We start from the raw sequence: 16,561 nt of genomic DNA, 5'->3' as shown, positions 1-16,561 counted from the left end.
AGTGTCAGTAACAAACTGCTTCCAGGGCATTGATATACGCACATTGTGCACTCGTCTGTCACCCAGGTCAATCAAAAGCAGTGTGAAATCCCATAGCCGACCCGTGTGACGCCGGGTCCTGACCTCTGTAGGTTCCCACCCGGGTAGAGCATGCCAGTATGAAAGGGGCTATAGTTGCATTTAATTACTTGTATATTAGCAATAAAGCAGTACATAAGAGTTATAGGAGTCTGTGTGGTCCGGTTCAAATCCTGGCTCCCTCACTGACTCACTGTGTGACCTTGAGCAAGTCACTTCACCTCCTTGTGCTCCGTCTTTCGGGTGAGACACAGCTGTAAGAGACTCTGTCTGCATGGTTCACACACCCTAGTCTCTGTAAGTCGCCTTGGATAAAGGTGTCTGCTAAATAAACACATAATAATAATAATAATAATAATAATAATAATAATAATAATAATAATAATAATAATAATAGGACTGCAAGAGTCTGTGTGTGGGTTACAAGGACACTCGTATATCTAAACAAGCTGTTCACTTCAACTCGTTCCAATAGTCCTTCATACACAGATGCCTGCCGTACTAGAATCCCCACACAGAGTGCTGTATTAGCCTCTCTGCTCCTCTTGGGTTTCAGGGATGCCTGCTGTTCAAAGGTCTGGTGGAGACTAGTTGCACGGCAACAATTGTTGCTTAGGTTCAGCAAGAGAAAATGTCCTCTTGTACAACAACGTTCCCTTCTTGCAGGACACATGAGGTTTGAAAATCTTCATAGATAAGAAAAGGATTTGTGTCAATTGACCATCTGTGTGCTGTGTTTGAAGTCTAGGGGGCTAAGCTGAGAATATCACACCACCATCCCGGGGAATATAAACAGCTTGTCAAAGTATTTTGGCAGTTTAATTTACTGCTTATCACCAAAACACTCGCTTGAATGTCTTTAAAATGTGTTTATTCTAAGAGTCTGATAAATTAGTAAAACAAGCAATAAAAAAAAACAAAAAAACAAACAGTAACCTTTCATAACATCAAACGAGCTCTCTCTGAAGCGCGTGGGTGTTTCGAAGCGCGTACGTGATTTCCCATGAATTGATGGGACGATCGTGAGATGAAAAGCGCATCAGGAAATCCCAGCCAGCCAGGGGCTTCACCTGCTTCATTTCCGTGACAGCAGTGGTAAATATCTTCAGCTACTGCACAGGAATACTAAGCTTGGATTCTTGAACAGTCAATAGAAGAGGCGCTCGCTGCCCACGGGATCGCTCCGGCAGGATGTGGAATATTTGAATGCCTTTAGCAAAATTCAATCAAAAAACGTATGATTGTCATAATAATAATGATTATATGCAGGACTTGTATTTTGTGTTGCATTACAGAGAAAATGGAAAGGAAGTGGCTTTGGTATCCGTTGTACAAGGCGGAGCATGCAGAGTAGGTGTGTCCGGCAGCAGCGAGGCCTGCGTTAATCAGTTAGGGCTGTGCTGATCGCACGCTCCAGAGGCTCTTCTGCTGATGTGCTCAGACAGTGATGCCAGCCGAGCCATTGCAGGGGTATTGGTAATATGCTATTTTGCATGCTGACAGATGTGATCATTAAAAGATAGTTCAGCATCCGACAAGACACTCAAATTGCACATGACAGGTTTAGCATGGGGGCAGAGGAGGGGGCGGGGCGTGAATATCCATCTATCATAAAAGATCACAGAGTTGATCTCTGTAACGAGCGTCGAATGCCAAACAGCTTGACCTCCCTTTCATTCTGTGTTGAGGTGCAGAAAGCTATCATAAGGTTATATCTGCAGCTGGATGGCAGGTGTGCTGTTTGGTGAGTAAAGTCCTTTCACAGGCAAATGGAGCTCAGTAACATCAGCGTGAGAATGAAAAAAATAAAAAACATGATCACAGCAATCAGGATCTGTGATGCAGTCGCCTAAACCCATGAGCAACGTTGCTAAATTAAACTGCTTTACACCAGATCTGTCTTCTAGCACCCTATTGAGCCTGCCTCAGACTCCTCTATCACCTAAAGAGCATGAGATTAAAGACCCCTAAAGGTCACAGTTATCAGAGTTACATACAGAACCACTAGCTCGTTCATACAATCAGATTGTGGGAAGCATGTTTCAAGGGACAAGCAAAGAAACTCCTGTCCCCATACCTGAAGCTACCTTTGGGGATGTGATGGGGAGCCCCACTCCTATGTATATATTATGATTTATTGTATGATTTTGTATTTGTATTATGATTTCTGTAAATATATTTATGATGGTGAAAAGCTGTGTTTAGTCAGACGAGTGAGATGCTGCTGCCATTACTGTTTTGTATTATTTTAATTACCTGTGAGGATGCGTGACTCTCAGCTACTGCTTGTTTAACTGGCTGGCAGTCACACAGACTTAGTAAACCCGTGCAGACTATGGCCGAGGGGTAATAAGATCATTAATAGCTAGTTAGAATATAAAAGACCTGCAGTTTGGCTGCACAGGGAGAGAGTGGAGACAGGAGGTAAAAGACCATTCAGAAGAAAATAACAATTGCTAAGCATGCTGGTTATTAAACCAGCACAATACTTGTTATTGTTTGTTCTCTGTCTGTTTGGCTCACGTGCCCTTTTCTTTTGTGTTTTTGTTTAATAGAAAGCTGAGCACCGCAGCGTCTCGGTTTGCCCCTCATTCCTTGTTGTGTTTCATTTCCCTGGTCTGAAGTCAAACCTGCAGCCATCAAACTCACAGGGGAACAGAAACAAACTGGTCAGCTTTTTAATAACACCAGGAGCTGTGGGAGAATGCAGGAAAACAATCTCTAACACAGGTAACACTATTCCCTGATTAATTATACTCTAGAACACAGGTAACACTATTCCCTGATTAATTATACTCTAGAACACAGGTAACATTATTCCCTGATTAATTATACTCTAGAACACAGGTAACACTATTCCCTGATTAATTATACTCTAGAACACAGGTAACACTATTCCCTAATTAATTATACTCTAGAATACAAGTAACACTATTACCTGATTAATTATACTCTAGAACACAGGTAACACTATTCCCTGATTAATTATACTCTAGAACACAGGTAACACTATTCCCTGATTAATTATACTCTAGAACACAGGTAACACTATTCCCTGATTAATTATACTCTAGAACACAGGTAACACTATTCCCTGATTAATTATACTCTAGAACACAGGTAACACTATTCCCTGATTAATTATACTCTAGAACACAGGTAACACTATTCCCTCATTAATTATACTCTAGAACGCAGGTAACACTATTCCCTGATTAATTATACTCTAGAACGCAGGTAACACTATTACCTGATTACTTATACTCCAGAACGCAGGTAACACTATTCCCTGACTAATTATACTCTAGAATGCAGGTAACATTATTCCCTGATTAATTATACTCTAGAACACAGGTAACACTATTCCCTGATTAATTATACTCTAGAACGCAGGTAACACTATTCCCTGATTAATTATACTCTAGAACGCAGGTAACACTATTTCCTGATTAATTATACTCTAGCTAGTAGGTGCAGTAGGTGCAAGGATCTAAATCTTCATTATTTAGAGAGTCGTTCTATTTAGATCATTTCTTTATGTGCATTTAAATAGCTGCTAACAGCCTACTGTGCATTGTATGGACTCACACCTCCTCTAACTAACAGTGTGGCATTATTGTTACTTAAACTGGTATTTGTGGAAACAGCCACACAGTGAGCATAACATACACGTCTCGCTCCTTCATTTAGGAGTTGGTGATTATGAATCTGTATTCCCCAGTTATTATACATGGAATATGCATGCCCCAGGCTTTTGTTTTTAAATATAATATTGTAATAACCACTTTAATACACAGGGAGTGTAAATAATAGCCTACATATAATAAGTACTGTGCACTAATTGGATGTAGCCTACAATGATACCTGGGGATGTAAAAGTGTGGTGTTAATATCCCTCTGTGAGCCTAACAGAGAGCAAGGTCTCTCCAGCTCTCCTCTTACCTTGTAGAGAACCAGGTCGTGCTCACCATCCCTCAGAGTTGTCCCATCTGGCCTCATCAGCCTCACAAACGCCATGGCGAAATTCTTCTCACCCTTGTCTTTGGCTAAGGAAACAAGAAAAAGGAGATGCAGCATCTTGTCTGAACTTAAGGACCTCCTGCAATACAGCAGTTCCTACACCATGCTGGGGTGACCGTTAAGAGCTCCCTACTGAACCACCAACCAGTGTGCATGCAGTTCATCCCCTGGTATTCCCTGGAGATCTCCCATCCATCCAGTCACTGAGCCACCAACCAGTGTGCATGCAGTTCATCCCCTGGTACTCCCTGGAGATCTCCCATCCATCCAGTTACTGAACCACCAACCAGTGTGCATGCAGTTCATCCCCTTGTATTCCCTGGAGATCTCCCATCCATCCAGTTACTGAGCAGGGCCGAGTCTCTCTCGGGATCGGAGGTGGAATTCTTGCGATTTAAAACCACATTCCGATTGTATAAAAACAGTTGTCATTAGACTGTATCACAGCATTTTGACTTGCTGGTTTGGTCTTGCCTTTCAATTTTGGGCATACTGGGCTGCCTTGAAATCTGAATTCACATCTATCAGCTGGAGTTAAAAGACAGTCAGTTTGACCGTCAGCCCTGCTGGTGAGGTGACAATGGTGTGGAGGAGGAGCTAAGCTCAACACATGGTACAGACTCAAAAGAAAGGGTTCAATGTGCCTGGCTTGAATGCTATTGGTAGCTGGCACTAGATAAAGCTTGACTTGCAAAGATTTTCTTGTCAATCAAATTCTCATATTATTTTGTAGGTGAGTTTAGTTTCCTGTCTGAAACTTTGCATAGCTTTACATTCAACAACCAGGTGAATTAAAGCAATACAGAGGCCATTCCAAACCTCAATTTCAAAACCTTGTCATCAGTGTTACTGCTCTCATAGAAGACCAAATCTCACTTACAGTCACTTGAGGGCCGGTGCTTGAAGGTGAATCTCAGGTGAGTCTTTTGAACATCTTCAATAGGGATGGATACCTGTAGAAAAAGGAACACCAGTGAAAAGGGGTTCTTTCCAGAGCTCCACCTTTCCATCAGTGCTGCGGGGGGCTGCAAGGATCTGGGTATCATGTCTTGTCTCGCAGGTGGGTATGTCGACATCAAAAGTGTGTTAGTTTTTAATTCATTCATAAATAAATAAATGGGTTGTAGATAAAGTATCTCTATATTATTAGCAGACTTATGCAAAATTGCAATTTGTTAAGTTGCAAGCAATGCCTGCATTCTGTGCCTTGAATTGCTGTACAAAATAACTACAGTAATTAGTTATGTGTCTCTATGGCATAGCTGTGATAACTGCAGCACCTTGACTGTCTCCATCCAGTGCTGGTGCTTCAACTGGTAATACACCGTAGACTGGAACTCGCTCACATTCTTGTCTCCTGTACCCAGGGAGATAGCGTTCTGAGGACATAAAAAAACAGGAACATCATCATTATTACTATTATTATTATTACTATTATTATTATTATTACTATTATTATTACTGTTATGATTATGATGATCATGCTTGTCGTTCCAGTGCAGCAGGCTCCTGATGAATAGTCTCTCACAGGGCAGTATGAGGGCAGGGCTTGTTGATTTGGAGCTGCTCATTATTACAAGTCATCCAGTGTTGGCTCCAGTGATTACCGCGGGGCTCCATGAGTCTGTGGTGTTAATGAGTATGACAGTGGTGCGTGAGATAATATGATCTCCACTTGAGAGTGGAGAGCCTTCACTGTGAGTGATAATGAGTACGACAGTGGTGCGTGAGATAATATGAGCTCCACTTGAGCACGGAGAGCCTTCACTGTGAGTGTTAATGAGTATGACAGTGGTGCATGAGATAATATGAGCGCCACTTGAGTGTGGAGAGCCTTCACTGTGAGTGTTAATGAGTACGACCGTGGTGCGTGAGATAACATGAGCTCCACTTGAGCGCGGAGAGCCTTCACTGTGAGTGACAGAGAGGATTCAGAGCTGCCGTGAATCACTAGGTATTCTTCTTCACAAGGGCAGCTCAAAGCTGGATTACAATCTCTAACAGATTCTCTACTCACGCATACAGAGAGCATTGTCACCCTGCAGCTCAATAATGAGAACTAAAACTCTCCACTCTGGAGCGTAAAGGACACCGTTTCAAAGTGCTCGGAGCAGACCAAAGAATTCCAGAACTCTCACCTGTCGTACACTTCCATTCCCAATACAGGACTGAAAACGGCAGCTTTGAACAAGCTCTAGCAAACATTCCATTTCCATTCCCAATACAGGACTGAAAACGGCAGCTTTGAACAAGCTCTAGCAAACATTCCACTTCCATTCCCAATACAGCACTGAAAACGGCAGCTTTGAACAAGCTCTAGCAAACATTCCACTTCCATTCCCAATACAGGACTGAAAACGGCAGCTTTGAACAAGCTCTAGCAAACATTCCATTTTCATTTAAAACCATGACATCTGGTTCTGCGCTAGGTTCCAGCAATCTGTTTGCATCATTGCTTTCAGTTAGAGTGAAATTGCAGGCACCCCTTCAGTGCATTTTTTCTTGTCACTATTACCAACTAGCTGCTTCCTCGATTACCTGACCTGCTTTACAGCCAGGAACAGCCTTTGATCCTGAAGACACCGCTGAGGTGAAAAGATCTAGCAAGTAAAACAGAAGCAGGCTTCCTGAGAATAAAATGTGGACACTGAGAACTGTCTTTAACCTGCTGTATCACCAGATAACCTCAGGACATGTTTGCTATATCATGTGTTTTTGTTTGGTTTTTTTCTTTCTGCATATTTGAGACTTATAGAGGTGAGAGGAAATAGAGTTACAGAACTATTTTGTTAGCTACAAACAGCTCCAAAAAAATAGAGAGCTCTGAAATATCTCCAGTCGTTTGTACAAAGACATGTTTTAATTATAACCTTTAGTGTGGTTCGGGGGGCAGGATCGAGCCCCCCCCCCCCCCATTCCATCCTGCCAATAATATCTGCCAAACCCCTATTTAAACCCAAAGTCATGCATTGCTCTCTGGCTTGTGTTTTTTTCCATGTCCATGCAGTCTCATCACGTCCGCTCAAGTTTACACGGACGCTGCACTAGCTCCTATTACTATCTCTGTTCTGCGATGACGTCATATCCTGTAGCCACCTATTCATTCAGTATTAGGCAGCAACCTCAGCAGCCAAAAGTATTTTAACCAGCATGTAATCAAAAGGGATATTCAGTTATGGCTGTGTATGGTTTCATCAGACTCGTTCACATCATTTCAGTCTAAAGCACCTATTTGAAGATTTTCACAATTAAACATCATATGCATTCCTTCCGTATAGATGCAGCAGTCAGGTCAGCAGGTCTTCCACTGCAGTGGACTCTTGAGTTCGCTCTTCTCTATGATATATCTTTACCCAACAGAGTATTGCTAGTATGCCCATGAGTGGGGGCCATCTCTCTGACAGGACCACCAGAGGTTATTTATATATATACAGACGTGCTCAAATTTGTTGGTACCCTTACAGCTCATTGAAATAATGCTTCATTCCTCCTGAAAAGTGATGAAATTAAAAGCTATTTTATCATGTATACTTGCATGCCTTTGGTATGTCATAGAATAAAGCAAAGAAGCTGTGAAAAGAGATGAATTATTGCTTATTCTACAAAGATATTCTAAAATGGCCTGGACACATTTGTTGGTACCCCTTAGAAAAGATAATAAATAATTGGATTATAGTGATATTTCAAACTAATTAGTTTCTTTAATTAGTATCACACATGTCTCCAATCTTGTAATCAGTCATTCAGCCTATTTAAATGGAGAAAAGTAGTCACTGTGCTGTTTGGTATCATTGTGTGCACCACACTGAACATGGACCGGAGAAAGCAAAGGAGAGAGTTGTCTGAGGAGATCAGAAAGAAAATAATAGACAAGCATGGCAAAGGTAAAGGCTACAAGACCATCTCCAAGCAGCTCGATGTTCCTGTGACAACAGTTGCAAATATTATTAAGAAGTTTAAGGTCCATGGAACTGTAGCCAACCTCCCTGGGCGCGGCCGCAAGAGGAAAATCGACCCCAGATTGAACAGAAGGATAGTGCGAATGGTAGAAAAAGAACCAAGGATAACTGCCAAAAAAATACAAGCTGAACTCCAAGGTGAAGGTACGTCAGTTTCTGATCGCACCATCCGTCGCTTTTTGAGCGAAAGTGGGCTCCATGGAAGAAGACCCAGGAGGACTCCACTTTTGAAAGAAAAACATAAAAAAGCCAGACTGGAATTTGCTAAAATGCATATTGACAAGCCACAATCCTTCTGGGAGAATGTCCTTTGGACAGATGAGTCAAAACTGGAGCTTTTTGGCAAGTCACATCAGCTCTATGTTCACAGATGAAAAAATGAAGCTTTCAAAGAAAAGAACACCATACCTACAGTGAAACATGGAGGAGGCTCGGTTATGTTTTGGGGCTGCTTTGCTGCACCTGGCACAGGGTGCCTTGAATCTGTGAGGACACAATGAAATCTCAAGACTATCAAGGCATTCTGGAGCGAAACGTACTGCCCAGTGTCAGAAAGCTCTGTCTCAGTCGCAGGTCATGGGTCCTCCAACAGGATAATGACCCAAAACACACAGCTAAAAGCACCCAAGAATGGATAAGAACAAAACATTGGACTATTCTGAAATGGCCTTCTATGAGTCCTGATCTGAATCCTATCGAACATCTATGGAAAGAGCTGAAACTTGCAGTCTGGAGAAGGCACCCATCAAACCTGAGACAGCTGGAGCAGTTTGCTCAGGAAGAGTGGGCCAAACTACCTGTTAACAGGTGCAGAAGTCTCATTGAGAGCTACAGAAAACGTTTGATTGCAGTGATTGCCTCTAAAGGTTGTGCAACATTAGGTTAGGTTAGCGGTCCCATCATTTTTGTCCATGCCATTTTCATTTGTTTTATTATTTACAATATTATGTTGAATAAAAAATCAAAAGCAAAGTCTGATTTCTATTAAATATGGAATAAACAATGGTGGATGCCAATTACTTTTGTCAGTTTCAAGTTATTTCAGAGAAAATTGTGCATTCTTCGTTTTTTGTGGAGGGGTACCAACAAATTTGAGCACGTCTGTGTATATGTATATATATATTACATTACATTATTAACCTCTATTTTATTAAATAGCGCTGGGGTCCTCTTTTGGGGGTAAGTGAAGCTCACTTCCCAAGCTAAGAAGCCCAGCAGTGCTGGCTTTGTCCTCTGTGAGACAAAGGGGACCCCCGGACAAATCTATCTATCTTTCCTTTTCCCATTTTCACACCGCTCGGTTCCCTTTGGAAATATCAGTTGCTTCCCAGCCTTGGAGTCCGATCGGTTCGGTCTCACCTTTGCGAGGGCAGCTCTCCGCGAGTCATGGGGAATCCCTACATTATCAATTCCCGAGGTTCTTCCTCCACACAGGCCTTGCTCCTGTCCCATGAATAATGAGGGAAGCTCACAGACACACAAGAATAATTGAATCCCTTCCATTTACCATAAACAGCAGGGACGTATCAGAGTGCAAAGGACCAAGGAGGTGTAATTGAACACACGAAGCCTTCTTGTGCTTTAACCGTACCCGACAGTGTTTATTTATTTATCAGCTGAAAAATTTATGCCAGACAACCTGCCGGAAAATCACCTCTCGCTTTGCAGAAGCAGCCCTGACAACAACCGGCAACAGCCTGCATTTGGTTTTTAATTATAGATTCGACAAGTCAGTCTCATCCAGAGAAGTGGATAGAAGAAGAGCCTGCTGTAAACACTGATACAGACACTTTTAAAGGAAGAGAACAAAGACTCCCATTGCTTAGCAGTTTCATCCATTCCTGGTTTTACTATGAGTTTAATAAGACACACCTGAACATGTTACCTATACACTGCGGTTCATCAGGCTTGTAGATAAACCTGGAATGGGTGAAACTGCTATGCAATAGGAGTCTTGTTTCCAGTGCTGTTTAGAGGTGCTGCTTTGAATGCACCTCATTTATAAATGAGTATTAGCTAAAGTACATCAGCCATATTCACAAAGCATTTACCACATTTCGAAGTTTGCATCCCTTTTTGTAAAAAGAAACACCAACTGGTATAGAACTAGCAAGACGTTACTAAGGTGCATTAATGATAGTCAATTAAATGCGTTTTTGTAGCATTGATGTTTTGTTTTTTAAAGTAAACTTAGCATGCTGCTAAATGCTTTGTTAAAATGGCCCCTCTTCCTTTATAAAAGTTTACCACAGTACAGCAAAGCATAGCACAATGTAATAAAGCATAGTGAAAGCATGGAAAAGCGCAGGCATGAATTGTAAAGCCCTGAGATGTACTGTTTAGTAAAGCATGTTAAAAACATGGCAAACCATGGTAAACTCTGGTAACTGCATAAGATGACTATGTGAAAGTATTGGATAACTTTTAGAACTATTCTCAAATCTTAAAGGACTGTAGCTTTGTGTTGATTAAACTTTTTCCAGCTGATCTAGAGAGCGTTTACTAGTTTCTCATTCTTATTTTCAAAGCACTGTTTGACTGAATAATCCTTAATAAAGATAAAGATAAAACTTAAAAACTTCACGTGCACGCTACTTTTCTGTTGCTAAAAATACAGCTTAAACCATTCAATAAGTCAAAGTCAATGACAACTGTATATATATATATATATATATATACTGTATATATATATATATATATATATATATATATATATATATATATATATATATATATATATATATATATATATATCCCATAGGTCAGGCACTGTTGATATTGGTTGTTTCCCTTTCTTTCACGTGTACGATTTCTTTAAGCAAAGAGGAATAAATTCAGATTATTTTGAAATGTGGTGCACATGATAAATGGCGTGTAGCCGCCTGATTTTACAGAACACATCCTGCTCGGCATTATCTAAGATATTACTCATGGTGTCTGACTTACTGTACGGACCACATTGCATAGCAGGTTCATAAACATCACTGCAGCTCTAAGCAGCTGTTGATGAGGGCGCTCTGCCCTGCTCCATCGCTGTACTCACAGAGATCACCTCCCCCTCTTCGCTGCACACCACCATGGTCACCTCCACATTCTTACTGTACGGACCACATTGCATAGCAGGTTCATAAACATCACTGCAGCTCTAAGCAGCTGTTGATAAGGGCGCTCTGCCCTGCTCCATCGCTGTACTCACAGAGATCACCTCCCCCTCCTCGCTGCACACCACCATGGTCACCTCCACATTCTTACTGTAAGGACCACATTGCATAGCAGGTTCATAAACATCACTGCAGCTCTAAGCAGCTGTTGATGAGGGCGCTCTGCCCTGCTCCATCGCTGTACTCACAGAGATCACCTCCCCCTCTTCGCTGCACACCACCATGGTCACCTCCACATTCTTCTGGGTGGTTTTGTTACACTTGTCAAACTCGCCCTGAACCAGTGTCACGTAGATATCATTCCTCACATCCCCTGAGAAAAAAAAAAAAACAGCTTTGGTATGTATTTATTTAGAGTGCCTAATTATATTATCACTGGTTCTGTCCCCTATTCAGAATGCCCTAGTACTTCCCCTCAATGCAAACATTTCCCACAAGAGCTCAGGCACAGCCAGGACCTGAACTCCCCTGGCTGTGTGGCTCACCCTGAACACCATGCAGTCAGTTCTTTATCAGAGGAGCCTCTCGTGGACTGCATTGATAGGACACCCCTTATTATTATGAACTCCCCTGGCTGTGTGACTCACCCTGCACACCATGCAGTCAGTTCTTTATCAGAGGAGCCTCTCATGGACTGCATTGATAGGACACCTCTTATTATTATGAACTCCCCTGGCTGTGTGACTCACCCTGCACACCATGCAGTCAGTTCTTTATCAGAGGAGCCTCTCGTGGACTGCATTGATAGGACACCTCTTATTATTATGAACTCCCCTGGCTGTGTGGCTCACCCTGCACACCATGCAGTCAGTTCTTTATCAGAGGAGCCTCTCGTGGACTGCATTGATAGGACACCCCTTATTAATATGCTGCTGTGGCCTATAATGAGCTCCAAGACCCAGAGTACTGTGTTAGGGGCTTCTGGGGTAAACCCACACGTGTCCAACCAGCTCAAATGAAATGGATTCACTCACACAGTGTTAGAACATACAATAAGAACTTTGTGTCTTAAAGGATCCCAATGATTTAGCATCAACAAGGCAGCTTGGCAACACATTCCATACCAAGTCTCCTGACCCAATTTCCAACCGTGTCCTATGTTCCTTGTTTCAGTGCTGAGTTTAAAGAACTGGCTACAGGGTTAACTGTCAACTCCTTTTAAGATTTGAAAAATATCCATATCAAGCCCCCCTCATCCTTCTTTGTTCTAGTGTAGTCACATTCAGTTTGGGTTATTTGCAAGAAATAAAAGATGCAAACACCCTAACAGCTTCCGAGTCGAGTCTATTTTCACATATTCACTGCAGGTCTTCGGTCACTCAAAGGGGCAACAGTAATATATAAGCATGCAGGTAAGAATATCTTTAAAAAAATCTCTTAAAGGGGTAACAGAGATATGCAATATGGTTTGGTTACAGCCAGAGATCGTATCAATCATATACCATAATCTGGGATATAAGTAAGCATTACCTTCTGAGCAGATGATTTCACTTATTTATGTGTCATATAATAATTAAGCATGAATGGAAACTTCCATTCCATAGCAGTTTGATCCATTCCTGGTTTTACTGTGAGTTTAATAAGACACACCTGAGGTCGTTACCTGTACACTGTGGCTAATCAAGCTTATATTAACGCCTGGAATGGGTGAACTGCTATGCAATGGGGGTCTTATTTCCATCCAGCACATAAATAAGTTAAAGCAATTAAAAACATCTGCTCAAAGAGTGATGCTCAAAATCTCGAAATAAGATTATTCTTTCTTGTAAAGTCGTGAGCTGTGAAAGATATTCAATATGTCACATGCTGTATAACCTACTACTGCTGCAAGTAAAAGCAGGAGCATGCTGGTTTGGCACAGCTCCATTGGCAAGCTGAATGTGTCAGTGGATTATCAGCTAGGTTCTGTTTTCCACTCCTGGCTAAATACAACCAAGCAATTGCATTCTGCTGTAAAACAGTGCTGTAATGCAGCTGTAAATGTCCTCACATTGTGGGCTCTTCAGTCTGTGCCATAGATTCTGGAAATGTAAAGCAGAGGGCAGCTCCATGGGATACAGTCTCACCTGGCATGATGATCTCAGGGAAGCCCATCTTCCGTGCCACCACGGCACCCCGGTCCAATAGATGAGGCTGCTCCTGCTGAAGCTGCTTCAGGTCCCAGTTCAGCATCTTAATGGACACCCAGAGCCCTGGAACACAGAACACACAGGTCACCATGGAAACCGGAGAGAGGAGGAGGCTCTCTATCAAAATGGGCTTCCCACAGCAAGATATCCTAGTTTTATTGATATTATTTGTCATTTGTTTGTAACAGAGTGAGACTTTGTATCGCTGCTTCTTGGACCACCTTTGAAAATAAGAGGCAAACCTCAATGGGTTCTCTAGCCAGGTGTTTTTTTAAATCGATTTTTTTAAGGTCAGGACTGTGTACATTAGAATTTTGTTTTTGTTTCGCTAAGCTTCACTTCTAACAAATATAAGCTGTGTTTGTGAAGTGGTAGAAGTCTAAAGTGTAACAGATGGTCATGTAATGGTGACCCCACACACCGCATTCGTGGTTATAGAGATTTTAAACCCATTCCATCTCACCAACAGCATCACATCACACTGCTTGTTACAAATGTATGGCTAATGCTTTCAGTCAAATAAAATGTCATTGTCCAAGAACGATCACTACCATATCCTAGTTGTTATGTTTGCAATGTGTGGCCATTCAAGGGTTAGCATTTAAACAACTCTGCTCGCAACCTCGGCGTCATCTTTGACGCGACCCTTTCCCTTGCTGATCATATCTCGGCCACTACACGCACCTGTCGATTCCACCTATTTAACATCCGCAAAATACGCCCCTCCATCTCTTTCTCTGCCGCTAAACTCCTGCTTCATGCTCTCATTTTCACCCGCCTCGATTACTGCAACTCCCTCCTCCTTGGCCTTCCCTCCTACGCCTTCAGACCACTACAGCAAATTCAAAACTCCTCTACTCGTATTATTTTCAACCTCCCCCCTCTCCTCTCATACCTCCCCTCTTCTCCTTCAGCTACACCTGCTCCCTGTTTACTATCGCTGCTTATTTAAATTCCTTACTCTAGTCTATAAATCCCTCCATGGTCTCGCCCCACCCTACCTGGCTGCACTTATCACTTACCATGCTCCCGCCCGTCCCTTACGCTCTCAAACTCTGTTGTCCCTCTCGGTCCCACCCTCGTCCTGTCAATCCCGTTTCCGTTCCTTCTCCCTCCTGGCTCCCCTTCATTGGAATAAACTCCCACTCCATATAAAACAGTCCCCTACACTACGCAGTTTTCGCTCCTCCCTTAAAACACATCTTTTCACCCTAGCTCATCTCACTGCGTGCCCTAGCCCCTAACCCCCGGTCAAGACCCTGCCTGTTTGCCCAACCCTGTCCTAGCCTCTGTTCTCACAGTAGCACCACTCTCTATTCCTCACCCTTGCCCAATAAACATACCTTCTTCCTTCCGCCATTTCTCCTGATTGTACCGTTTAGTCTAATAATTGTAAAGCGCCCTGGTCAAAGGCACTATATAAATATAAATAAATAAATAAATAAATAAATAAAATAAAACATGCTGTTGAAATCAAAGCGTGGTATACTTGTGATATTCTGTGACACGCATATTAACAAACATACAAGGCTAGGATTCAAGGTTTCTGGATAACGCTTGCTTGTCAATACATTATACCTGAAATGCCTCCTTCTTGATCAGGTCTCCCTCGAAAAAGAGATTTCAATCTCAATGGGACCTTTTGCTTTATATGAAAAAAACAAATGTGGATCTTTTCAGCATTGATTTTACTTAGCTCAGCAAACAGGGTTTAGAGGCTTTCTCCAGCCCTGTCAGCATGGGCAACAGTAGAAGTGTTTCTATTTCGACTGGGATAGATACATATACAGATGAATACGTGGGCAGATGGGTTCAGTAGAGAGCTATTGCACCACACAGCTATTCAAAGGGCCTCCCTTCTGCACAATCCATTGTCCATGTGATTTGAGGCAGTTTCCCTGAGCCGCTCTGCCAGGTGTCGGGTTGCATCCCTCTCCCAGTCACTCTGCGTTACAGCCGGAGCACACCAGACTATAAATCACAGCGCAGCAGAGACACACGTCGCATTCTTATGGAGTTAGTTTACCTTGTCCTTTGTGGTTTATGTCTTTGGCTTCAATGACTTTCTTGATCAAGCTGTGAAGAAAATCATTCTCGGCTGCCACTCTGAATAACAAAGAGCAGAGACATGGTGTTCAGAGACAAGGTGCTCACAGACAAGGTGTTCAGGAGACAAGGTGTTCAGAGACAAGGTGTTCAGAGACAAGGTGTTCAGAGACATGGTGTTCAGTGCCATTTCCAGAGGTTGGGGGAAGTGTCTGGTCAGTTTGACAATTTCTCAAAAAAATGACCAGGCCCTTGTATAAGTTTACCAAAGCAAAAGGATAAAGCATAGGCAAGCACTGTTGAGCATAGAGAGGAATGGGAGGGAAGCAGCAAGAGAAGTGTGTGCGGAGAGGACAGGCTGGGAGGGAAGCAGCAAGGGAAGTGTGTGCGGAGAGGACAGGCTGGGAGGGAAGCAGCAAGGGAAGTGTGTGCGGAGAGGACAGGCTGGGAGGGAAGCAGCAAGGGAAGTGTGTGCGGAGAGGACAGGCTGGGAGGGAAGCAGCAAGGGAAGTGTGTGCGAAGAGGACAGGCTGGGAGGGAAACAGCAAGGGAAGTGTGTGCGGAGAGGACAGGCTGGGAGGGAAGCAGCAAGGGAAGTGTGTGCGGAGAGGACAGACTGGGAGGGAAGCAGCAAGGGAAGTGTGTGCGGAGAGGACAGGCTGGGAGGGAAGCAGCAAGGGAAGTGTGTGCGGAGAGGACAGACTGGGAGGGAAGCAGCAAGGGAAGTGTGTGCGGAGAGGACAGGCTGGGAGGGAAGCAGCAAGGGAAGTGTGTGCGGAGAGGACAGGCTGGGAGGGAAGCAGCAAGGGAAGTGTGTGCGGAGAGGACAGACTGGGAGGGAAGCAGCAAGGGAAGTGTGTGCGGAGAGGACAGGCTGGGAGGGAAGCAGCAAGGGAAGTGTGTGCGGAGAGGACAGGCTGGGAGGGAAGCAGCAAGGGAAGTGTGTGCGGAGAGGACAGGCTGGGAGGGAAGCAGCAAGGGAAGTGTGTGCGGAGAGGACAGGCTGGGAGGGAAGCAGCAAGGGAAGTGTGTGCGGAGAGGACAGGCTGGGAGGGAAGCAGCAAGGGAAGTGTGTGCGGAGAGGACAGGCTGGGAGGGAAGCAGCAAGGGAAGTGTGTGCAGAGAGGACAGGCTGGGAGGGAAGCAGCAAGGGAAGTGTGTGCGGAGA

At 43.3% G+C, this 16,561-nt stretch overlaps 1 protein-coding gene across 2 annotated transcripts in view; it reads right to left on the bottom strand.

Annotated features, from left to right (window-relative positions):
* LOC117973525 (dedicator of cytokinesis protein 2-like) overlaps window positions 1–16,561 on the bottom strand; it is a 428,064-nt gene that overhangs the window by 376,688 nt on the left and 34,815 nt on the right. The window contains exons 12-18 of one of the 2 annotated variants that reach the window (XM_059024392.1): window positions 15,374–15,453; window positions 13,285–13,410; window positions 11,449–11,531; window positions 11,254–11,295; window positions 5,379–5,477; window positions 4,979–5,051; window positions 4,021–4,124 (exon numbers count right to left, since the gene is read on the bottom strand). In XM_059024392.1, the coding sequence (XP_058880375.1) occupies window positions 4,021–4,124; window positions 4,979–5,051; window positions 5,379–5,477; window positions 11,254–11,295; window positions 11,449–11,531; window positions 13,285–13,410; window positions 15,374–15,453 (607 nt within the window). Of the gene's footprint in view, window positions 1–4,020; window positions 4,125–4,978; window positions 5,052–5,378; window positions 5,478–11,253; window positions 11,296–11,406; window positions 11,532–13,284; window positions 13,411–15,373; window positions 15,454–16,561 lie in introns of both variants that reach the window. The other variant, XM_059024351.1, reaches the window with a different exon arrangement.

This window comes from Acipenser ruthenus, chromosome 1, assembly GCF_902713425.1.
Source record: "Acipenser ruthenus chromosome 1, fAciRut3.2 maternal haplotype, whole genome shotgun sequence".
Taxonomy (NCBI): Eukaryota; Metazoa; Chordata; class Actinopteri; order Acipenseriformes; family Acipenseridae; genus Acipenser; species Acipenser ruthenus.
Note: the sequence above shows the minus strand (reverse complement) of the source record. Positions and strands in the feature narration are given on the sequence as shown.